Source organism: Drosophila serrata, unplaced genomic scaffold, assembly GCF_035046125.1.
Source record: "Drosophila serrata isolate PLE 108 unplaced genomic scaffold, ASM3504612v1 contig_382, whole genome shotgun sequence".
Taxonomy (NCBI): Eukaryota; Metazoa; Arthropoda; class Insecta; order Diptera; family Drosophilidae; genus Drosophila; species Drosophila serrata.
Window position 1 is genome coordinate 5,420,087 of NW_028257280.1, and position 25,417 is coordinate 5,445,503.

At 36.4% G+C, this 25,417-nt stretch overlaps 2 protein-coding genes across 51 annotated transcripts in view; both read right to left on the minus strand.

Moving 5' to 3' along the window:
• Window positions 1-8,176: 8,176 nt before the first annotated feature.
• Window positions 8,177-11,240, minus strand: LOC110186617 (sodium-independent sulfate anion transporter). The gene is made up of 3 exons (XM_020955852.2): window positions 10,476-11,240; window positions 8,885-9,974; window positions 8,177-8,823 (listed from the first exon to the last, which is right to left on the minus strand). Exons 1-3 carry the CDS (start codon window positions 10,845-10,847, stop codon window positions 8,249-8,251), a joined length of 2,037 nt encoding a protein of 678 aa, XP_020811511.2. The 5' UTR covers window positions 10,848-11,240; the 3' UTR covers window positions 8,177-8,248.
• A 629-nt stretch (window positions 11,241-11,869) lies between these two features.
• Window positions 11,870-25,417, minus strand: part of tmod (tropomodulin) — a 62,217-nt gene continuing 48,669 nt past the window's right edge. For 13 of the 50 annotated variants that reach the window (XM_086840647.1, XM_086840651.1, XM_086840649.1 and 10 more), the window contains 6 exons: window positions 19,857-20,009; window positions 19,284-19,796; window positions 18,971-19,222; window positions 18,761-18,908; window positions 17,295-17,586; window positions 16,073-16,420 (listed from right to left, as the gene is read on the minus strand). In XM_086840647.1, coding sequence (XP_086696773.1) covers window positions 16,405-16,420; window positions 17,295-17,586; window positions 18,761-18,908; window positions 18,971-19,222; window positions 19,284-19,796; window positions 19,857-20,009 — 1,374 coding nt within the window. In that variant the 3' untranslated portion in view covers window positions 16,073-16,404. Of the gene's footprint in view, window positions 12,736-14,021; window positions 14,173-14,561; window positions 14,826-16,072; window positions 16,421-17,294; window positions 17,587-18,276; window positions 18,611-18,760; window positions 18,909-18,970; window positions 19,223-19,283; window positions 19,797-19,856; window positions 20,010-20,626; window positions 21,102-25,417 lie in introns of those variants that run through there. The other 37 variants (XM_086840659.1, XM_086840662.1, XM_086840664.1 and 34 more) reach the window with 8 other exon arrangements.

Below are 25,417 nucleotides of genomic sequence, written 5' to 3' on the forward strand. Positions count from 1 at the left end.
TGGCTTAATGATGAAGTTTAAAAAACACTGATTATTTTTAAAAATTGCCCGTTTTTATACCTTTTTTAGGGTTTAACTATTTTTCAGAAGCTTATAACACAATGAAGGAATCATTTCCGACCCTATAAATCATATATATTCTTGATCAGAATGAACAGCTGAATCGATCTAGCCATGTCTGGATAAAATTTAATTTTTTACAAATTTTGAAAATTTTATAAGGGGTTACATCGTTAAAATTGTAAAAATTTGGCAAAATATTGAATTTTTTAAATTTAAAAACTGAGTATGCAGATTTGTTGGCGCTATAAAAGTTAGCACAGAACCTCTTTTCAAATTGAAATAAACACATTTTTGGCCTAATTATGATGTGTGAAAAACACTGATTATTTAAAATAATTGCCTGTTTTTATACCATTTTTCAGATTATTATTATTTTAGTCAGAATCTTTTAACAGCATCAGGAAACGCAGTACGCAGATTTGTTAGTGCCTTAAAAACAAGTACAGAACAGCTCTCCGAATTGAAATTTATGCATTTTTGGCTTAATGATGAAGTTTAAAAAACACAGATTATTTTTAAAAATTGCCCGTTTTTATACCTTTTTTAGGGTTTAACTATTTTTCAGAAGCTTATAACACAATGAAGGAATCATTTCCGACCCTATAAATCATATATATTCTTGATCAGAATGAACAGCTGAATCGATCTAGCCATGTCTGGACAAAATTTAATTTTTTTAAAATTTTGAAAATTTTATAAGGGGTTACATCGTTAAAATTGTACAAATTTGGCAAAAAATTGAATTTTTTAAATTCTAAAACTGGGTATGCAGATTTGTTGGCGCTATTAAAATTAGCACAGAACCTCTTTTCGAATTGAAATAAACACATTTTTGGCTTAATTATGATGTGTGAAAAACACTGATTATTTAAAATAATTGCCTGTTTTTATACCATTTTTCAGATTATTATTATTTTAGTCAGAATCTTTTAACAGCATCAGGAAACGCAGTACGCAGATTTGTTAGTGCCTTAAAAACTAGCACAGAACAGCTCTCCGAATTGAAATTTATGCATTTTTGGCTAAATGATGAAGTTTAAAAAACACTGATTATTTTTAAAAATTTCCCGTTTTTATACCTTTTTTAGGGTTTAACTATTTTTCAGAAGCTTATAACACAATGCAGGAATCATTTCCGACCCTATAAATCATATATATTCTTGATCAGAATGAACAGCTGAATCGATCTAGCCATGTCTGGATAAAATTTAATTTTTTAAAAATTTTGAAAATTTTATAAGGGGTTAACATCGTTAAAATTGTACAAATTTGGCAAAAAATTGAATTTTTTAAATTCTAAAACTGGGTATGCAGATTTGTTGGCGCTATTAAAATTAGCACAGAACCTCTTTTCGAATTGAAATAAACACATTTTTGGCTTAATTATGATGTGTGAAAAACACTGATTATTTAAAATAATTGCCTGTTTTTATACCATTTTTCAGATTATTATTATTTTAGTCAGAATCTTTTAACAGCATCAGGAAACGCAGTACGCAGATTTGTTAGTGCCTTAAAAACTAGCACAGAACAGCTCTCCGAATTGAAATTTATGCATTTTTGGCTTAATGATGAAGTTTAAAAAACACTGATTATTTTTAAAAATTGCCCGTTTTTATACCTTTTTTAGGGTTTAACTATTTTTCAGAAGCTTATAACACAATGCAGGAATCATTTCCGACCCTATAAATCATATATATTCTTGATCAGAATGAACAGCTGAATCGATCTAGCCATGTCTGGATAAAATTTAATTTTTTACAAATTTTGAAAATTTTATAAGGGGTTAACATCGTTAAAATTGTACAAATTTGGCAAAAAATTGAATTTTTTAAATTCTAAAACTGGGTATGCAGATTTGTTGGCGCTATTAAAATTAGCACAGAACCTCTTTTCGAATTGAAATAAACACATTTTTGGCTTAATTATGATGTGTGAAAAACACTGATTATTTAAAATAATTGCCTGTTTTTATACCATTTTTCAGATTATTATTATTTTAGTCAGAATCTTTTAACAGCATCAGGAAACGCAGTACGCAGATTTGTTAGTGCCTTAAAAACTAGCACAGAACAGCTCTCCGAATTGAAATTTATGCATTTTTGGCTTAATGATGAAGTTTAAAAAACACTGATTATTTTTAAAAATTTCCCGTTTTTATACCTTTTTTAGGGTTTAACTATTTTTCAGAAGCTTATAACACAATGCAGGAATCATTTCCGACCCTATAAATCATATATATTCTTGATCAGAATGAACAGCTGAATCGATCTAGCCATGTCTGGATAAAATTTAATTTTTTACAAATTTTGAAAATTTTATAAGGGGTTACATCGTTAAAATTGTAAAAATTTGGCAAAAAATTGGCTTTTTTAAATTCAAAAACTGAGTATGCAGATTTGTTGGCGCTATAAAAATTAGCACAGAACCTCTTTTCGAATTGAAATAAACACATTTTTGGCTTAATTATGATGTGTGAAAAACACTGATTATTTAAAATAATTGCCTGTTTTTATACCATTTTTCAGATTATTATTATTTTAGTCAGAATCTTTTAACAGCATCAGGAAACGCAGTACGCAGATTTGTTATTGCCTTAAAAACTAGCACAGAACAGCTCTCCGAATTGAAATTTATGCATTTTTGGCTTAATGATGAAGTTTAAAAAACACTGATTATTTTTAAAAATTGCCCGTTTTTATACCTTTTTTAGGGTTTAACTATTTTTCAGAAGCTTATAACACAATGCAGGAATCATTTCCGACCCTATAAATCATATATATTCTTGATCAAAATGAACAGCAGAATCGATCTAGCCATGTCTGGATAAAATTTAATTTTTTAAAAATTTTGAAAATTTTATAAGGGGTTACATCGTTAAAATTGTACAAATTTGGCAAAAAATTGAATTTTTTAAATGCTAAAACTGGGTATGCAGATTTGTTGGCGCTATTAAAATTAGCACAGAACCTCTTTTCGAATTGAAATAAACACATTTTTGGCTTAATTATGATGTGTGAAAAACACTGATTATTTAAAATAATTGCCTGTTTTTATACCATTTTTCAGATTATTATTATTTTAGTCAGAATCTTTTAACAGCATCAGGAAACGCAGTACGCAGATTTGTTATTGCCTTAAAAACTAGCACAGAACAGCTCTCCGAATTGAAATTTATGCATTTTTGGCTTAATGATGAAGTTTAAAAAACACTGATTATTTTTAAAAATTTCCCGTTTTTATACCTTTTTTAGGGTTTAACTATTTTTCAGAAGCTTATAACACAATGCAGGAATCATTTCCGACCCTATAAATCATATATATTCTTGATCAGAATGAACAGCTGAATCGATCTAGCCATGTCTGGATAAAATTTAATTTTTTACAAATTTTGAAAATTTTATAAGGGGTTAACATCGTTAAAATTGTACAAATTTGGCAAAAAATTGAATTTTTTAAATTCTAAAACTGGGTATGCAGATTTGTTGGCGCTATTAAAATTAGCACAGAACCTCTTTTCGAATTGAAATAAACACATTTTTGGCTTAATTATGATGTGTGAAAAACACTGATTATTTAAAATAATTGCCTGTTTTTATACCATTTTTCAGATTATTATTATTTTAGTCAGAATCTTTTAACAGCATCAGGAAACGCAGTACGCAGATTTGTTAGTGCCTTAAAAACTAGCACAGAACAGCTCTCCGAATTGAAATTTATGCATTTTTGGCTTAATGATGAAGTTTAAAAAACACTGATTATTTTTAAAAATTTCCCGTTTTTATACCTTTTTTAGGGTTTAACTATTTTTCAGAAGCTTATAACACAATGCAGGAATCATTTCCGACCCTATAAATCATATATATTCTTGATCAGAATGAACAGCTGAATCGATCTAGCCATGTCTGGATAAAATTTAATTTTTTACAAATTTTGAAAATTTTATAAGGGGTTACATCGTTAAAATTGTAAAAATTTGGCAAAAAATTGGCTTTTTTAAATTCAAAAACTGAGTATGCAGATTTGTTGGCGCTATAAAAATTAGCACAGAACCTCTTTTCGAATTGAAATAAACACATTTTTGGCTTAATTATGATGTGTGAAAAACACTGATTATTTAAAATAATTGCCTGTTTTTATACCATTTTTCAGATTATTATTATTTTAGTCAGAATCTTTTAACAGCATCAGGAAACGCAGTACGCAGATTTGTTATTGCCTTAAAAACTAGCACAGAACAGCTCTCCGAATTGAAATTTATGCATTTTTGGCTTAATGATGAAGTTTAAAAAACACTGATTATTTTTAAAAATTGCCCGTTTTTATACCTTTTTTAGGGTTTAACTATTTTTCAGAAGCTTATAACACAATGCAGGAATCATTTCCGACCCTATAAATCATATATATTCTTGATCAGAATGAACAGCTGAATCGATCTAGCCATGTCTGGATAAAATTTAATTTTTTAAAAATTTTGAAAATTTTATAAGGGGTTACATCGTTAAAATTGTACAAATTTGGCAAAAAATTGAATTTTTTAAATTCTAAAACTGGGTATGCAGATTTGTTGGCGCTATTAAAATTAGCACAGAACCTCTTTTCGAATTGAAATAAACACATTTTTGGCTTAATTATGATGTGTGAAAAACACTGATTATTTAAAATAATTGCCTGTTTTTATACCATTTTTCAGATTATTATTATTTTAGTCAGAATCTTTTAACAGCATCAGGAAACGCAGTACGCAGATTTGTTATTGCCTTAAAAACTAGCACAGAACAGCTCTCCGAATTGAAATTTATGCATTTTTGGCTTAATGATGAAGTTTAAAAAACACAGATTATTTTTAAAAATTGCCCGTTTTTATACCTTTTTTAGGGTTTAACTATTTTTCAGAAGCTTATAACACAATGAAGGAATCATTTCCGACCCTATAAATCATATATATTCTTGATCAGAATGAACAGCTGAATCGATCTAGCCATGTCTGGATAAAATTTAATTTTTTAAAAATTTTGAAAATTTTATAAGGGGTTACATCGTTAAAATTGTACAAATTTGGCAAAAAATTGAATTTTTTAAATTCTAAAACTGGGTATGCAGATTTGTTGGCGCTATTAAAATTAGCACAGAACCTCTTTTCGAATTGAAATAAACACATTTTTGGCTTAATTATGATGTGTGAAAAACACTGATTATTTAAAATAATTGCCTGTTTTTATACCATTTTTCAGATTATTATTATTTTAGTCAGAATCTTTTAACAGCATCAGGAAACGCAGTACGCAGATTTGTTATTGCCTTAAAAACTAGCACAGAACAGCTCTCCGAATTGAAATTTATGCATTTTTGGCTTAATGATGAAGTTTAAAAAACACTGATTATTTTTAAAAATTGCCCGTTTTTATACCTTTTTTAGGGTTTAACTATTTTTCAGAAGCTTATAACACAATGCAGGAATCATTTCCGACCCTATAAATCATATATATTCTTGATCAGAATGAACAGCTGAATCGATCTAGCCATGTCTGGATAAAATTTAATTTTTTAAAAATTTTGAAAATTTTATAAGGGGTTACATCGTTAAAATTGTACAAATTTGGCAAAAAATTGAATTTTTTAAATTCTAAAACTGGGTATGCAGATTTGTTGGCGCTATTAAAATTAGCACAGAACCTCTTTTCGAATTGAAATAAACACATTTTTGGCTTAATTATGATGTGTGAAAAACACTGATTATTTAAAATAATTGCCTGTTTTTATACCATTTTTCAGATTATTATTATTTTAGTCAGAATCTTTTAACAGCATCAGGAAACGCAGTACGCAGATTTGTTATTGCCTTAAAAACTAGCACAGAACAGCTCTCCGAATTGAAATTTATGCATTTTTGGCTTAATGATGAAGTTTAAAAAACACAGATTATTTTTAAAAATTGCCCGTTTTTATACCTTTTTTAGGGTTTAACTATTTTTCAGAAGCTTATAACACAATGAAGGAATCATTTCCGACCCTATAAATCATATATATTCTTGATCAGAATGAACAGCTGAATCGATCTAGCCATGTCTGGACAAAATTTAATTTTTTAAAAATTTTGAAAATTTTATAAGGGGTTACATCGTTAAAATTGTACAAATTTGGCAAAAAATTGAATTTTTTAAATTCTAAAACTGGGTATGCAGATTTGTTGGCGCTATTAAAATTAGCACAGAACCTCTTTTCGAATTGAAATAAACACATTTTTGGCTTAATTATGATGTGTGAAAAACACTGATTATTTAAAATAATTGCCTGTTTTTATACCATTTTTCAGATTATTATTATTTTAGTCAGAATCTTTTAACAGCATCAGGAAACGCAGTACGCAGATTTGTTAGTGCCTTAAAAACAAGTACAGAACAGCTCTCCGAATTGAAATTTATGCATTTTTGGCTTAATGATGAAGTTTAAAAAACACTGATTATTTTTAAAAATTGCCCGTTTTTATACCTTTTTTAGGGTTTAACTATTTTTCAGAAGCTTATAACACAATGAAGGAATCATTTCCGACCCTATAAATCATATATATTCTTGATCAGAATGAACAGCTGAATCGATCTAGCCATGTCTGGATAAAATTTAATTTTTTAAAAATTTTGAAAATTTTATAAGGGGTTACATCGTTAAAATTGTACAAATTTGGCAAAAAATTGAATTTTTTAAATTCTAAAACTGGGTATGCAGATTTGTTGGCGCTATTAAAATTAGCACAGAACCTCTTTTCGAATTGAAATAAACACATTTTTGGCTTAATTATGATGTGTGAAAAACACTGATTATTTAAAATAATTGCCTGTTTTTATACCATTTTTCAGATTATTATTATTTTAGTCAGAATCTTTTAACAGCATCAGGAAACGCAGTACGCAGATTTGTTAGTGCCTTAAAAACAAGTACAGAACAGCTCTCCGAATTGAAATTTATGCATTTTTGGCTTAATGATGAAGTTTAAAAAACACTGATTATTTTTAAAAATTGCCCGTTTTTATACCTTTTTTAGGGTTTAACTATTTTTCAGAAGCTTATAACACAATGAAGGAATCATTTCCGACCCTATAAATCATATATATTCTTGATCAGAATGAACAGCTGAATCGATCTAGCCATGTCTGGATAAAATTTAATTTTTTAAAAATTTTGAAAATTTTATAAGCGGTTACATCGTTAAAATTGTACAAATTTGGCAAAAAATTGAATTTTTTAAATTCTAAAACTGGGTATGCAGATTTGTTGGCGCTATTAAAATTAGCACAGAACCTCTTTTCGAATTGAAATAAACACATTTTTGGCTTAATTATGATGTGTGAAAAACACTGATTATTTAAAATAATTGCCTGTTTTTATACCATTTTTCAGATTATTATTATTTTAGTCAGAATCTTTTAACAGCATCAGGAAACGCAGTACGCAGATTTGTTATTGCCTTAAAAACTAGCACAGAACAGCTCTCCGAATTGAAATTTATGCATTTTTGGCTTAATGATGAAGTTTAAAAAACACTGATTATTTTTAAAAATTGCCCGTTTTTATACCTTTTTTAGGGTTTAACTATTTTTCAGAAGCTTATAACACAATGCAGGAATCATTTCCGACCCTATAAATCATATATATTCTTGATCAGAATGAACAGTTGAATCGATCTAGCTATGTCTGGATAAAATTTAATTTTTTACAAATTTTGAAAATTTTATAAGGGGTTACATCGTTAAAATTGTACAAATTTGGCAAAAAATTGAATTTTTTAAATTCTAAAACTGACTATGCAGATTTGTTGGCGCTATATAAGTTAGCACAGAACCTCTTTTCAAATTGAAATAAACACATTTTTGGCTTAATTATGATGTGTGAAAAACACTGATTATTTAAAATAATTGCCTGTTTTTATACCATTTTTCAGATTATTATTATTTTAGTCAGAATCTTTTAACAGCATCAGGAAATGCAGATTTGTAAACTCTTTAAAAACTAGTGCATTTTTGGCTTAGAGTTGATATTTGAAAACATTGAAAAAGATGTAGCCTAAAAATTTGACATATTAAAAATTGTCGATTTAATATATTATACAATGTACTTTGACTTTCATTTCTATGTTTTTATTTATAATAATTAATATACATGTAGATAACTAAACTAACTTAACTGACTAACTTCTGGCCAGAGACAATGTACTGGCCATGCTGACGCACTCACTAGTGCCATTACCAGACTCTGCGTGATCCAAGGAGTCCACGGATCTCGAAAGGTCAGGCTCATCAGGTCGAAGTTCCTGAGCCAGGGCATGAGTGTTGTAGCACAGCACCAGCTTTGTGTTCAGACCCTCAAAGACACTGACCACACTTGGCTTAAGGTTGAAGAAGATGATCTTTTGGTGGCGACGCCGAAAGTCTTCCACCATGGAGGCAATCACCTTGGCAGCGGTGAAATCTGCTGCATAGATATAGGTGCAATCGATGACCACCGGCTGGGTGGTTTTACTGCCCGATTTGAGCACCATATTACGTACAAACTCCACAGAGGGAAAGATCAGACACCGATCAGGGGTGATCTTTACAAAGCGAATGCCTTGCTGGGTTTCCAATTGTTCCAGCGTGACCTTAGGACGAGCTGCATAGTAAAGAATGAAGAGTAGATTCACGCCAATGGCCACCATAATGCCAATTTCCAGGGGCAGCACCAAGCAGGTGATAAAGGCCAAGATGCCAGGGACTAGATCGGAGCCTGTAAAATCATTATCCTTTACAGAAACTATATATTTAATGAATATGATTTCTGTACTCACGTTTACTGCGCCACATGGGTGTGACGACTTGGTATTGAACCTGGAAAATCACCGCCGATATGATGATAGCCGCCAGCACCGCCTTGGGAATAAACGCAAAGTAATCGGTAAGGAAGTTCAGAGCAAGGACAACTATGACACCAATGTATAGGTTGGACATATTGGTGCGACAGCCACTGGCATTGTTCACTGCCGAACGGGCCAGTCCACCATTGCATCGATATCCCGAGAACATTGAGGTGGCAATATTGCCCACTCCACAAGCAATCATTTCCTGAGTGATATCGATCTGCTTTCCCTTGGCAAAGGCTTTGCAAACGGACATGGTTTCCAGGAGAGCCATCAGAGGCACAATCAGGAGTCCATAGCCCATGCTCTGTACCATTTCCAGGAAGTTCTGTCCCGGCACAGGTGGTATCCCAGCCGTTTCATTACCCGGCTGGGCCTCAATGAAAAAGGGTGGCAGCGAAGGAGTAGGCATTCCTTTGGGTATTTTTCCTGTGAGTCGAAAAGGATTCGTTCCTTGAGCCTCCAAATGCATGGTGATCAGCGTGAATACAATCACAACAGAGGCATTCCTCGATGTGGAGAAGAACTTGATGACATGGTTGAAAACACGCTGGAAGCTACTCCTCTGGGACTCATCCTTGGGGCCAATGGCAAGTTTTCCCATACTTTTCATGGCTAGCAGCAGGACGACACATCCGAAACCAAGAACAGTGTCTGCCACTCGTACATTCTCGATATCCCGGAACATGCTGATCCAGGTGGCCAGAAAGGATCCGCCATCACTTTTAACACCCAGCATGGATCTCATTTGGGAGGTGGAAACTATGAGAGCCACGGCACTGGTAAATCCTGCACTCACTGGACCCGATACGAACTCCACCAAACAGCCCAGCTTGAAGATGGCCATAAAAATCTCAATGATGCCGGTAAGAAAGGTCAGGAGCACGGATCTTTGCCAGGAGCCTTGGGCGAACTGAAAAGTCATCAGGGAGGCCACTGCCGTACTGCCAATGGTGCTGTCCTTGCAGGTGCCCAAAAGGACATAGACAAAGCAGCCCATAAAGGAGCCATAGAGACCGTACTGGTGATAGGGAAAATTAGAATTAAATGTTAATTTTTGAATATCTTATAGGAATTATTTGTTTCTATTATGCAATGATTATTATTTTTTTATAGGTTATTGAACAAGTTTTAATATTTTTTTTAAACTATTATATTTAACACTATCACTGTATATATTTATATAATTTTTTAAAGGACCTTCACTTGAAGTTGTCTTCATTTTTTTATAGTAGTTCTCAAACTTTATCTTCCGTAAAGCTGCTTCACCTGTCGCGCACTTAAGATCACTGATCAAGTTGTCACTTTAAAGCTATCTCGGTGCTTTTCCACTTCTTTCAACTTGCTAATTTAATGGGAAAACATTTAAGTTTCTTGATATACCAATCCAAAACCCGAGAATTGATACATTTAAGGTGTTGAAAATAAGATTTTACTCATATCAAATCCATTATGAAACCCCTCAATGATATATGAGAAAGAGGTATAAAAAATAACGCGTTCTCTTGTAAGAGTTACTCACCTCCGGTGGCAGACCGACCACGCCCGAGTAGGCCAATCCCTGGGGTATTACGGTGAGACCCACCGTAAATCCGGCTATCAGATCGCCGATACAATCCCGGGAATTATAATGCGGCAGCCAGGTGAGGAAGGGCAATCGCCGCTTAAGGGTCTTCATCCGGAAAATGTTCCGGGCATAGCGAGAGCAACAGGATGAGCCATCTTCCGACTCCTTAGTGGCCTCCAGCTGCTCGAGACTCTTGCTCTTGGAGGTGCGATGATCGGTGATTAAAATAAAATCCGTGGAGGCATTGCTGTCCTGAAACTGCGCCTCCAGACTCTGGCTGACCTCCGCCTGCTTCCGGAAGGTCACCTCGTTCTCCAGCGTGGACATTCTGGGCGTAGATCTCTGGTCGAACTGATGGGGCGGACACGTCGCCGCAACCTGATGCTCCGGTGGCTGCGTCACGCGCTCTTATCTCCCGGATGCTGTTTGCCCAGACCCCGACGCGTGTCGTGTGTGGGAGCGGGATACAGGTTGTGTCTTTCAGTTATATCCACAGCGCCTCCATAAACACGGCGGCTAACTGATCGCCACAATGGCCAGGTAGCGCCGACCCCCTTGGCCCACGTTCGCCACCTGTCAACTGGCACAAGTGTCCCCGATTGATAATCGGAATTTTTCCATTAATCAGGCGTGATCTGTGAAGAATATCCGATAATCGAGTGTGCACTACTTATTCACCCCAAGCAAATATTGATGTTCACAGTTATCCATTCCCCCAGCTGTGATTAGAGCAGTGACAGTTTCCTCCACTTGGGATTGAAGAGCTCTGAATAATAATCGAAAGTGATGAGTGTGGAAATGTGTTTTTTTCGGTTACTTAGATATAATCTGATATCTAAGGCGGCTACTGTATGTAATCTTTCCCTATCTTTTTCTAGTTAACTAAGATTACCAAGCGGAAAGGAAGTCTGGCTATTTTAAGATGATATTATTCTCTCGCTGACGAAAGCAACTTTTAGATTTGCGAAGTTTTCAATGTTAGAACTTACAATCAAAGTTAAATATGAACAAAAATTATCTTCTGGACAGTTTTTAGTTTAAATTAATTGATAACAAGCCGTGCACTTCTTAAAATTGCGAAAATAACAAAGGATCTTCTTGTGCGTGGGCCAAACACACAAGATTTATTGTTATTCTGTCACAATATCGGTGTCAAGGCAAAAGATGTATCCTCGCTTTTCTCTCGCTCTCTTTCTCTTTTCGTAGTTTAACAATTTTATAATATATAGTAAATATTATTATTTAAAAATATCATAATAATTATAGTAATTCGAGATTTACTAGAAACACAATTTCCTTCCCCCACAGCTTTTCCTTCCGCTACAAATCAACAAAGGCAATGTGAAATATTTTTTGTAGTTTTTGTATTTTTTTTTTGTTTATTTAATTTTAAATGTTTTTACATGATTTTTAAAAATTGTATTTTAAAAGCATTGCATTATGTCATATATGTATATATATATAAAGTAAGATATATATCATTTTACATTATACAATTGTTTGTTTCTCAGTTTTATGTTGTGTGTATGTTTAACCATAAGTTAAATTTATGTTTAAGCATTTTTTTTTTGTTTTGTTTTCATAATTCAATAGTAGCAGTAAATTGTTTCAGAGACCATGGCTATATATGTATCATATATATATAGTGTGTGTGTGTATAAGTATTATGTGTATGTGGTGTGTGTATCATGTATCCTGTGCATTTAAACACGACTAAAACTAAAAGTTGTGTGAAACATTACCCCATCCAGGGGATAAAATAAAAAACAAAGGACAGAGTCGATTAAAAATTAAAATTAAAATCGAACATAAAATAAAAATGATCGGCGCAGAGGGCGTGCGTGAAGCTGCAGCGTAAATGTGAAGAATTTGCTTAAGGAAAGAATTACTTTAGCTGCCGCCACACAACATATATCATATAGAAGAAAGTCGCGTGTGTGTGTGTGTGTATGACAATGAACATTCGCCTAAACTCGTAACAAACAAATGATTATAAGCTTATATGGTGTTAACCGAACACAAAACTCAAATTGAAAATCATCAGCAATCAATCATCTGAAGAACGCAACAAACACTGAACGAAAACCGCATGAACAATTATAGTTTCTTTTTTGGGGGATAGTATATAGTGGTGACTCCAGCGATGAATCCTACTATTGCCAGACGCCAATGGTGTAATTCCTGCTCAGATGTCCCATGCGTCGCTGACGTCCAACTGTAAAATATACACACAAACCAGGATTAGTAAGATATTCTCAATGAATTCCACATTTGCTAGGGGAATCAACATCAAACAGTGAAGCAAACTCCCTATACCCCAAGACGTGGCAACAAAGTTGAACACACTTGACAGTGTCCACGCAGAGGCGTCGCCGTTTGCTTAAAGCTAACCTAGGAGAGCTAGTAGCTAACAGCTAACCAGGGTCGCTAACCAGATTTCCCATTGCTTAAATATTTATCCACCCAGTTAGGATCTATTTTCGTACAATCTTGGCAAGAAGAGCGCTAAAATTGACACTTATTTTGCTGACGGGGTCACCAAGGAATCTTAGGTGCTAACTTGAGGTGCTTGAATGCATATCTGGAGATATTCAATAATGACTTAAAGGTGTTGTATCAAAATATGATAATAACGATACGAGTGAGAAATAAGTCGTATGGCCCTAATTATATTGTTTTTATATTGGACTTTGTACATACTAAATTAATATCGCACAGAGTGAATCCTATTCTTTTTTAATTAAATTTGAATTATCTTATTTTCTTTTCCTTAATATTTATCTATATTACGTTAAACCTTTTTTTAAAAGGAGCTAATCTATTAAATCCATTCTTTGTAATTATTACAGACTCTATTAAACAAAACTTTTTGAAGAATACTATCTCAAAATTTTCGAAGATTTAGGTACAAATTCGTTATATTTCTAGACCTAATACTTAATACTCAATATTAACATGCAATCCCCTTCAAAATTTGTATAAGTTTGTAAGTTTGCTTCTGTAGTTAAGCTTTAATTAAACCCTGATAATATATAGTATAATCAAAAGTTAAACTATTGACTTACATAAATCTTACTTCAGATTACCTTAAATTGTGAAATTCATTTTATGACACATCATCATCATACATATATATTCTCTTATAACTTAATTTATTTGCTTATTATTTAGCAAGTACAAAAAAATAAAATACTTTACGTACTTCATGTCTCACACATGTCATTCTTCGGTGTTAGTTCACAGCTGGTTGTTGTTTTTTGGTGGATTGTTGGATTGGTTCGGGGATGAAACATAGAACATATTGAGTTTTTTGGGGATATTAAACATATAAATCTTTTGTTGTTGCTGCTGCTGTTCGTGGTGGTGTTGTGGTTTCTGGTTGTTGGTTTTCTGCTGGATTTGCTTTTGTTAATTCATTTTAATTAATCGAGCGTTTTATATTTGTTGTTGGACAAACAAAACAAGCAAAATAACGCACACGCACACACATTTATTGATGGCTTTCTTTCTGCTTGATTGTTGTGGTTCTTGGGGTGGTGGCATGTTGTTGTTGTTGTTTGTTGTTGGTTGGTTGCTGCTATATTTCGCTTTTTGATTTATTTATTTATTTGTTTGTCTTTTTATTTACGCTGGTTCAGGCGTTTCACACGTACTGTAGACGACACAGAGAGCAAGGATCAAGGTAGGTTTGTTTTTTTTTTGTTCGGAAGAGAAGAGAAACAAAAAACATTTGGCATTAGTCAAAAGGTGGTGACAAAAGTGTGTGTAATATATATAGAAAGGGATTCAACAATTTTAGTTTTCAATGTTAGTTAAAAGTCAAGTCAAGTCAATAATCAATCAACAGTAGCACGGGTACAACATTCAAGTCAAGGGTCCCCCAGTTTCTGGGTTTTTCTTTTTACTTAAGTTTAACTTTCAGTTAGCTGGAAGCATTTTTAGGGGTAAACGGATTAATCGAGGTTAGTTAATGAGGTTTTCTTTAATTTTTTCTCAGCGGCAGATCCAAACAACAAGTACTTAGAGACAGAAGAAGGGTACCAACTGAATGTTCATCTGCGCCGAACTCTGCACTACACATTTTTTCGATATCTGTATTATTTATAACTATGTGTAGTTTTCATGGCTCTTCTTATCGATGGTGTTGATGTTGCTTTGCTGCTGCTGCTGTTATTACTTGATGGTTGGTCTTATTGAATCATAAAATCTATGCTTGTTATGATGGGTTTCTTCTACTTTCGCTCTACTTTTGACACTCGGATCTGGGGGGAGGACTCTCTTAGATCATACATCGCAGTTTAATTCCTAATACACGAAGAGAACTTTATTAGAGCCTTGGAATTAGCTCACTCCGGTGCAGGTGTCTGGGAGGTGTGTGAGTGTGTTGTGGATCGCGTTCTGATCTGGTTTACACAAAACATGCAAATGGTTTGTTCTTGTTATTAATGGAGACATGCCAAAAGGGTGTAAATAAAGGCAAAAGACATGCGGTATGTAGGATTAATAAACAATAAAAATATAATATTATACAAAATGAGGCACAACATAAACGACAATTTCGGATGCTAAATGCTTGAGTGTTTTATGGGCCTGATCAGTGGGTTAAGTAAATAACACAAGAGGAATTCTAGCTTCGAACAAACCGAAGCTGTTAAATAATACCCTTGCAAATTTAGTTTAATTATATTTGATTAAAATATTTTAAAAATACCCAGACTTTGAGACAGCCTAATATAAATTACCAGAATTTATTTGTATTTATTAAAAATTCAAAGGTTATTCAGGGGTGCCACAGAAATTGAAGTGGTTTGAAAAATGCATTTTTAAAGTCAACTTATAACAATAAATGCCTTAGATCCTGATCAAGAATATATGATTGAAATTATATTACCCTGAAAGGGTACAAATTGTTAATTTTTCATTAAATATTTTTCAATTTTTGAATATTCTGTGGCACTCGTGCAATTAAAATTTAGAGGTAACGGAAGTTTACAATAGTAAATAGTTTTAATTCTTGCAAGGGCATTGGAAAAGATCTTTGTTTAGTTTACAGTCAGTGTGTGATCGATATCATCTATATATATGCATATCGATTTATGCAAACAATCAGCCAAATGCACTTTGAAGGCTCTAAACTCTAATTGCATCGGCATAAGCTCATTATAATCTGTATATATATATATATCGAAGCCATATATAGCAGAGTGCTAAGTAGTTACTAATTGGGAAACTTTGGTTATTATTGTTTTTTGCTGGCAAAAATTTTTCAAGTTAGCAGAAGAAAAGAAGAAGTAGAAGTTGAGGGGAAGAATATCCGTTGAATTTTTGTATAGATACCTGTGTTAAGCGTTATAGATTATTATACACGTGACACGCCTAAAAACGATTTCTGCTGGATTATATAGAAGGGGCCTCGACTCCGAACACAACTCACTTCACACCTGTACAAGTGCTCGTGAGGGGGTTCGATCTGCGCTTTATCGATATAGATATGTTTTTTGGTATATGTATATATATATATATATATATTTGATATTTTCACTTCGTTTCTCTTTTGGTTTCAGTTTGCTTCTTGCTTAGTTAAGTCTCTCTAGAGTTATAGATAGATAGTTATGTGGCTAGCTCGGTGGCTGCATTATTATATCTTTAGCTTAAACTTCTGCTCCTGCTTCCTTCTTCTTTTCATATAGACATATTATAATATACACGTTCTTTCGTTGTTATGTGCTTCTGTTTTTGTTTTTTCTTCGGTTTCTTGGGTTTTAGATTACAAAACGCTTTAAAAATGGTTTAGTTTTAGTTGCTTTGCTTTCTGGTCTGCGCTTATTGAATTCTTGTCGACTTTCTATGCAGATTATTGAAAAATCTGAACTGCAGTCGCAACTCAAGATCTTTTCTTACTGTAAACGAGACGAAAGAAAGAAACAGAGAAAGGGGAAGAGAAAGAGAAACAAAAGGTGATAAAGACAAAACACAAAAGGAGTATACAAAATATATAAAAATGACTGTTTTGAAAATAACTGAAAACTGATATTCTGAATCGTTTTGGCTGATGTCGTATTTCATTGGAGGGACATTCTTTTCGTGTTGAGATAGAAAGATACAAAGATACAAAACACACACAAAGAGAGAGAGTGCTGCAAATGAGAGTGTGCATGGGAGTGTGGGTGTGCCGGGTGTGTGTGGGTTAATAGCACGCATCTGAACTGAATGATATAGGATCGTGATCGTGATCGTGGCTTGAATATATATTATATACAAGGTTTCGAAAAGCGACTGACAACGACGACATGGAAAACAGATAATAACACGGAGTTTTGTGTGCTGGGAATCTGTTTCCGGTTTCTGCACACATGACAAATAGATATAGCCAAGTTTTAGTTTACTTTTGATTACTTTTCATAGCAAAATAAAATGTTTATAAATCTTTTATATATACAACATTAATTAAGCCAACTTTAAAACTTGATATCAGATACTTTTGATTCCTATTTTGCTATGAAAAGTAATCACAATGAAACTAATATTCTTTTGTGGCTTTGATCTCCACTTTCATGGTTGGGAATATGTACAAAATTCTTGGTCTGCAAGATCATCATCCAGAGTGTGTGTGTGTTCAACAGCGACAACATCGAGGTTACGCAACCAATGAGACGAAATAGGGAATCAGATGGATCAGATGACTGTCTGTACATGGCTCGAAGTTGTGGTTTACTGTGGCTCAGAGTGGTTCAGAGTGTCTCCAGTGGCTGTGGTGTGGCACTCTTCACTCACATGTGCGCTTGGTAGACGCCCTCATCATCGTAGTTGGGTGTCACAGAGCGACTGCCCGGCACCACCATGTTGTCCGGGTCGAATTCCGGATCGAAGGCTTCGCCGCCGCCACGGATTACCATATTATCGGGATCCTCTTCCACTTCGTAGTCCGCCCGTGGCTGGGGCGATGGTGATGGCGATGGAGAGGGTGTAGCCGAACGGTGATAGGACACCAGATCCCGCTCAATCTCCATGTTGCCGGGCAGGATCAGCTTCGGCAGATTGGGCTTGAGTTTCTGAACGCGGAAGACTGTTGTCGGTGGAGGGGGTGTTTTTTGAGTTCAAGAGTTGAGTTTTTTACAACACAGACAAGTGGATAATTGGTTAATGTTCTTCTTTTCATTGGCTAGGAGTCACTATGGTAATTACAAGAGACAAGAGAGAGAGAGAGAGAACGAGAACAACAGCAGGGGGCAGGCGTAGAATATTACACAGCAGGATCCTTTCTAGAGCGAGATCCTTGACTCTATTCTAAGGGATAACGCATGGGTTAGCATTGCCGTGGACGTGGAAGAATGATATATGTACGTAGTACTGAACCCACTTACATTATATAGAATGTATGTAAATTTAAATGTATTCTTTTCTAAAATAACCACCTTAATCCAATCTAAAAACAACTTATGATATGCCTAACCAGGGTACGATAATCCCCAACGACAGGTGAGAACGAACGATAACGAAACGTGAACGTGAACGTGAACGTGAACTGGTGAACGACAACGAGAACGCAACGTAGGCTGGTGAGACGATGTGAGAATGGAGCACGATGGGGTTAAGACTGAACTGGACAAATCTGGAGCATTGATGAGAGGCAGATGGAGGCGAAGAACGGTTTACCTGGTTACCAGACACAAGATAGATACAGAGAAAAGTAAGAGAAGAGTAGGGTAACGGGGGTAAGACAACGACAACGACGAGGAGCTTGGTTACCCAAAACGGGGCGACTCGCATTCAGATCTTCTTCTCGGCTCCAGCTCCAGTTCCAGCCTGAAGATTGCGCACAAGGCGCCCTGCAGGTGGCAAGTCATGAGTAACAGTTTCTGCCGGATTAGTCCAGGTGCGCGCCTTGATGAACTTCTCGAAGGCAGCAAGGCTCTTCACCCGCGTGGGCGATAGCTCCTTGGCTGCCCCGGCAGAAGTTGAAGTGGGGTCAGGATGAGTGATGACTGACTGATTGCTGCATGATGGTAGCTGTGACGATGTGCAAGCAGTGGCGGTGGTGGTGGTGGTGGTGGTGCTGATGACGCTTGACATACCTTGTTGCAATTCACCTAAACGCGTGGGTGGAGGCAACACTCGGTCAATAAGAAGAAAAACCTAAGCCTATCGGAAAAGGGTAAGGGGAGAAGGAGCGAAACGACGCGGAACCAACGCTGATCCGATGCTGGAAATGCTGGCAACATCCTGAAAGCTCAACTTACTTCTGTCGATGTTGCGCTGCAAATGCGCGGCCACTCGGTGGCGGGCGTCGTTGAACTCCAGATGCAAACCAAGGCGCAGCAGCGACGAGTTCTTCTCCACCAAGTCGGTGATCTCCATCTCGATCTTGTTGCCCAGCACCGCAGATCGCTGGGGAAGGACAATGCATATTAAGTATACTAATTCATAACTCAAAACTCCACTCCACTCACCTGATTGGAGGCCCTGAACTCCTCAATGGTGTGGCACTTGAGCAGGGCTTGCACCAGCTTAACAATCACAGGCGGACTGATGAAGTTGGTCTCAACATTTAATACTCTCAGGGTTTTGCTCTTCTCAATGGCCTCGGCCAGCAGGAGGGCTGTCTTGTCGGTGAGGCCGACATTTGTCAGCGAGAGGACTTCCAGATGTTCGTTCTGAGGCAGTGCGGCAAACAATTGTTCGAGCTTCTCGTCCGAGATGTTCTGCGGAACAAAGAAAACATTTCAAATAACTTTCACAAACTTTATAATCCTCGATAGGAACCTTAATGTTGTTCAAGTTGAGGTCAATCAGCTTGGAGTCATCGTCCTTGACCCGCTTAATGGACTCCTCCACATCTGTGCTGTTGGGCGGATCCATGGGGAAGAGCTTCTGCTGGGTGGACTTTGTGATGCCATCCCAGCCCAGGCCCACAGGCTGGCCCTTGTTGAGCAACGAGGCGTGGTACTGGTCCTGGTTCATCATCGAATGGAAGCCTAGGATGGCAGCCAAATCGATAATCTCCTCCTGCGTGGCATCGTTCAGAGCATGCTCATACTCCTCGCCCATATCGATGGCGATTTGTTCCTCGGCCTCGATCTCGCGGGCATCCCTTGGCGGTGGCACCCACTTCTTGCCGCGCACCTTGCCCTGCACAAAAGGCTCGAATTCCGGCTCATCCGGAGTCTCGATAGCCTGCTTATTGATGTGCTCGATTAGCTGCTTGCGATTCAGCGGTCCGGTGGCTTCCTTGGTGCACTCATAACCGCAGCGCTGATCTGGCGGCAGGAAGTTGTCCTGTGGAGAGTAAAGGTAGGTATTAAGTTGGAGCTTTTTAAAATATATTTATGAACTCACATCGGGATCAACTTCTTTGGCCAGTATGGTTATCTCCTCGGGCGAGAGCTGGGCCAGCAGGCTCTCCACATCCACATCATCATACTCACTCAGATCCTTGCCATATAACTTGGCCGGAGTGGTGAGAGTTGTTGTCTTTGTGGTGGCTGAAGTCTGTAAAGGAATATGGAAATAATTAATAAGATATGTTTATAACTTAAAGGCTTCGATTATACATATTAAACATAATAAGATGATTGCCATAGTAATTAATTTGTTTAAATGTTTGCTATCTTCTTGAAACTGTAATTTCTTTTTAATTATTTAAGTGGGTTTCGTGATTACTTAAATGTTGTTATTTACTACTTTCAAGCTCATTTTCAGATCAATTATAATTAATTTGTCGAGCCCTATTCCCTTCTCATAGTTAATCATGATCTTCCCAGTTTAAAAACAATTCTTTAATTATTCAATTAACAGTCTTGTTAACTACACATGAAAAGGCTTTCCATTTGATATAAATCTGCTTCAAACTGTGACTTTTCCCAACCAAAATGGCAAGCGAGGATCAGTTAAGATTGCTGGGAAATCTTCCCACGCTTTGCTCTCCTTTTTCCGTCAAGTAAAAGCCATTGTTTTCACTTTTCACTTGCACCCTTTTTGGCTTGCTTTATTTTTTTTTGGTTTCTACAGAGAGCGAAAGTTCAGTGCCTCTTTCGAGGGGTTTTGGGTTCAGGGGTCTGGTGAGTTATGGTGGCACTTTTTAAGATACTTAATGGTATTTTTCGCACATTTTTCTGTTTCAAACGGAGGCTCACTGGCGGCTGTGGGGCACGTCGCTTGACCTTTGGCACCGGACGCAGCTTTATCTGCTGGAACTCGGCCACCGGCAGGGCACTCTCCATACTTATTATTATTATTAATATTATTCTAGATCACACAGATCGATATGGAATATGAAGAAACGACGCAAAATCCAATTATGAATGCACCGCGCAACGGCCTGCAGTTTTAAGCTGCCGCTTGAAGAGACTTGGGACTGGGTCTGCGTTCCACCACCGACTGACTGGCGCGGCGCAAGAGACACGCCGAAACACTCCACTCCAACCCGGGGCCAGACCTGACTGCCAAAGACCAGACCAGACCAGACCAGAGACCAGGCCGCACCACCAGACCACCGAATTGAGGCGAAGGCGCGACAAACGGCAACCACATTGAAAGCAACAGCAACACAAGTCCACAGAAACCGAAACGGAAAAATAAAAACAGAAACGGCAGCGAGAGTCGTGCAACATTTGCTATGCTGCGAGGCAGCCTGCAATCGCTCAGCCACTCAGTTAGTCATTCAGTCAGTCATTCAGTCATTCAGTCATTCAGTCAGCCAGTCAGGCGGTTCAAGCCAAGTTAAGTCGAGTCACTGAGCCAGTTGGCCCACAGAGTTGGCAATGTAAATTAGGCGCACAGAGAGAAATGAATGCAATACCTATCAGTATTTTTCAGTAATAAATACAAAGGAAGAATAAATCTTATGCTTAAATAAATCCCCAATAAAGGTTTTTAAACATAGTAAAGCCTTCTTAATAATGTATAAAATACATTCTGATTTCTCTCTCTGCAAAAACAAAAGGGGTTGGAGACGAGGCAGCCAACTGTGGCATGACTCCATGGTTTAGTGTCTGCACTTAAGCGACTTCTCGGTGGGAAATCGTTGTGCAACTTCTGCCAGATTTTCAAATAAATAAGTCAACAAATTGTGGCCCATAAACAAGCCGAGCGGAAGTCAACATAAAGCCACGAAATCGACATTAGTCGTTGGGGTAAAAGCGTCTACGATTTGCATAAGATTGTAACAAATGTAACACGCAGGAGGAGGAGGAGGAGCAGTACGACATTCAAGAGGTGGAGATGTTCTAGCTAAGCGTGACTGAAAAGTGTATATTTATTTAGTGCAATGGAAAAGAAGAAAATAAGAAAACAAAACTGGTTTCCCGCCCGAGGGCAGAGTGCCAGGAACCGCGACGGACATTGGCCATAAAAGCGGGGCTTATAAACTCCACTCTGGCCGTTTACTTAAAGCTCTTCTTAACTGAAACCGGTTTCGGCCACAATAGGTACAGCTACCAAGTGCCGAGTACTAGCAAAACAAACCCACAAATGGCCAAGTTTGGTCGCGCAGATGACGCTCCCCGATACGTGTATCTGATGGATACAGCTACAAACACACATATATACAGATAGCTCCATGGCCAAAAGCCAGCCACTGACCCACTTCCGAATGAACTGAAGCTTCTCGATTCTTCCCGAGGAGCACAGGGGGGACCAGCGATTATGTCAGCTTCTTCTAACACTCAAGTTGCAGCTTTAAACGCTCCATCCAACTCGATTCGAGTCGATTCGAGTCGAGTGCTGACATTTCAATTGGGGCCAGCTTGATTCATCGCCTCCACAGAACAAACACCCTCGATGACATGGCCAAACTCCACAGCAGCAGCAGCAGAGTGTGCCCCAATCCAATCCCAACCAATCGAGCTGGAAGGCCTCTGGAGGTGGAGCAACTGTAAACTGTAGAATCATAAAAAGTAATTGCAAAAAATAATTGAGTTCACGGCACTCCGGAGACACCTCGAAACGCTAGAGAGCAGAGCAAATAAATTCAAGTCAAAACAAGAAATTAAATACATATTTTAGCAATTCGAAGTGGGGAGTACACTTGGTAGAAATACACTAGAATATGATAAGACTGTAGGTAAATCTTTAAGAGAACTGCTTTTAGAATAAATATACTATTAAATCCCAACCCAAATCTAAGCCAAACTAGCTCCTCAAACAGCAAGAAGAACCTGTTATTTAATGCCAAAGTCAGCCCACCATGCAAAACTCTCCATACATAAACAACAAGTTGAAATGTATCTGTCAGATGCGAGTCGTGAACACACATTTAATACTGTTAACTGGCGTGCATCTGTCAGCTCTTTTGGGGTCCCGAACCAATTAGATGTAAACTGTAAGCCATGAAGTACACAGGTAATGGAGTGGCAGGCCCATTAATTGCAACGGGCCTTGAAACGGTATACTGGAAACTAAAACTAACTTTTGCTACGGATCAAGATTCTCAAGATTCGAGATTCGCCTGCAGGTTTGCTGACATTTCATTCCGTGCAATTACAAAGCAAGTACTTGTCAAGAGATAAGGTTGTTTCTGAAAGGGTACAGACTTAATACGAGGCAGCTACTTTGGCAATGGTTCCTTTGGTCTCGAGAGAAGCTTCAACTGCATTTGTTGTTTTAAAAGAACATTTAAATTAGTTTAAATATGCAAAAATATGGCTTAGTAGTCAGAGGAAGTGCTCCTTTGCTTAATAAGTTACAATTCAAAGCTGAACTTGTTGATTATTTAATCTTCTGCTGAACTAATAAGTATTCAGTGCAGCTTGAATATTGTTTATTTGTTAAATAAATCAGTATGATGTTGGGGTAAACAGACATAAGAGGATGAAATAGGCTTTAAATTATAAATGGATTAGGTATGTTTGACTAGATTATCATCGAAATGTGTGTTTGTAGTTTCTGGGCATATTATTTGGTACAAAGCTGATTGATACAAAGTAGTATTAGTAGTTCAGTTAAAATATCTACTTTATGAATAACATTCATCATATTCTAGTCATATTTCAAATATATATATATGTATATACTCCTTCAATCGACTTTAATTTATGATGGCAATAATTCAGTTTCAAATTTAATAGCCACTTGTATAATTTATTAATTATAGTCGGCCATTTGTCAAGCCATTTAATTACAATTTAATCCATGGCCAAGCTTCCAACCTAAACTTCTAGCAATTTCTGGTCTATGCCTCAGGTAGAAATCTATTAAATTTAATTTCAACTATAAAATCAGACTCTCGGAAAACAGGAATAAATCAGGCTTAAGGCAACTTAACGGCTCTCCTGCTGGTCATCCAGACATACATATGTGTGACCCAGTAAGTGAGATCGAAACATGTTTTTCGGTGATTTGCACAAATGTATCTTGTAGTTTTCGTATCGCAGTTGTATCTGACGGATGGTCGCCGAATGCGAAATCGGTCAAGGTGCTTAGGCGATTTAATTAAGCGGCAAACACCGCAACAACAACAATATAACACACAGAGCGACAATGGTCACGTTTACGGTGAAAAATTTCACATTGCCTGCGGAGCGGAAAAACTGTGGAAAAATCAACAGAAGCAGAAGAAGCAACAGAGGCAGCGGCTAACAGCAGGCAAAGTGCATGAAAAGTTGGCCGGGCACGTACCAAAAAGCAGGTAGAGAGGGGACAGAGAGAAAATGGGTTCCGATTCCAGCCTCGGCTAATGACCAACGGCTGGTGGAAATGCGAGTGGGAAGCGGCGGGAAATTGCAACCAGCGAGGAAATCGTAGCAGGAAATTTCGAGCAAAGAAACGTTAATTACAATCGCGACCAGGCCGGGCTCGCTTTTATGGCCATCCAACAATTAGTCGCGCGGAAAACCAGAAACCAGAAACCGAAGGTGAAAAGATGCGTCCAATGAAAATGAGCGTAGTGTGGCCCGAGTGTCAAGTGAAAATGTCTCTCCGTGGAAAGATAATCCCGCACCGGGGGAAATCTAACAATGGCTCTCATGGTTTTATGGAAATTTATTAACGAGTCTTTTTTATAACACAACAAGTTAGGAAGCTATAACTTTGAGAAGACGAAGTGTGTAATGCTCTTGCAGTTAGCCATAGGATCATGGGTTCGAATAGGGAAGGGATTATTAATATGCTAATTTTTAGCTAATTCAAAGATTTAGAAATATCAAAACTAAGCCATAAATGCATTAATTTCAATTTGAAAAGCTTTCCTATGCTAGTTTTTACAAGGTTAAAAAAACTGCATATTCAGTTTTAAAATTTCAAAACAGCATTTTTTTTTGTCAAATTTTGACAATTTTAACGATTTTATAAAATTTTCAAAATTTCGAAAAATTAAATTTTAACCGGGCTATTCAGCTTTTAATGCTGACCAAGAATATATATGATTTATGGGGTCGGAAATGAGTTCTTCACATGTTTACAAGCTTCTGACTGAATTTCTAATACCCTGAAAAGAGTATACAAATCCGGAACAAAATGTATTGTTCATCAAAAATCTACATTTTTCTGATGTTTTATTAACACAAATTGATATTTGAATACAAAAGGAAGATACAAAACTAGATTTTCATATGGAATTATAGCTTTTTAATAAAGGAAAGTTAAAATTTAAAGACAGGTAACTTAGTACTGGAATAAATACCTAGTTTCTATTTATTGGTATATAGAAAATGTGGGGTATTTTTCAATGTATTTATGTAGTTCTGAATTATACACAAATATTTTTTACATATATACCTCCCTTCAGCATTCTCTGCATTTTAATAAAATACAAACATGTATGTATATTAATATTTTCCCTACTGACAATGCATTCCATAACCCATTGATAGATTGTCAGCCTTTGCAATGCCATATAGTATTACAATTCGTCTTCCTTACGTTCGCCTTTATTCCTGTGTGGAATTATATGTTTTATTGCA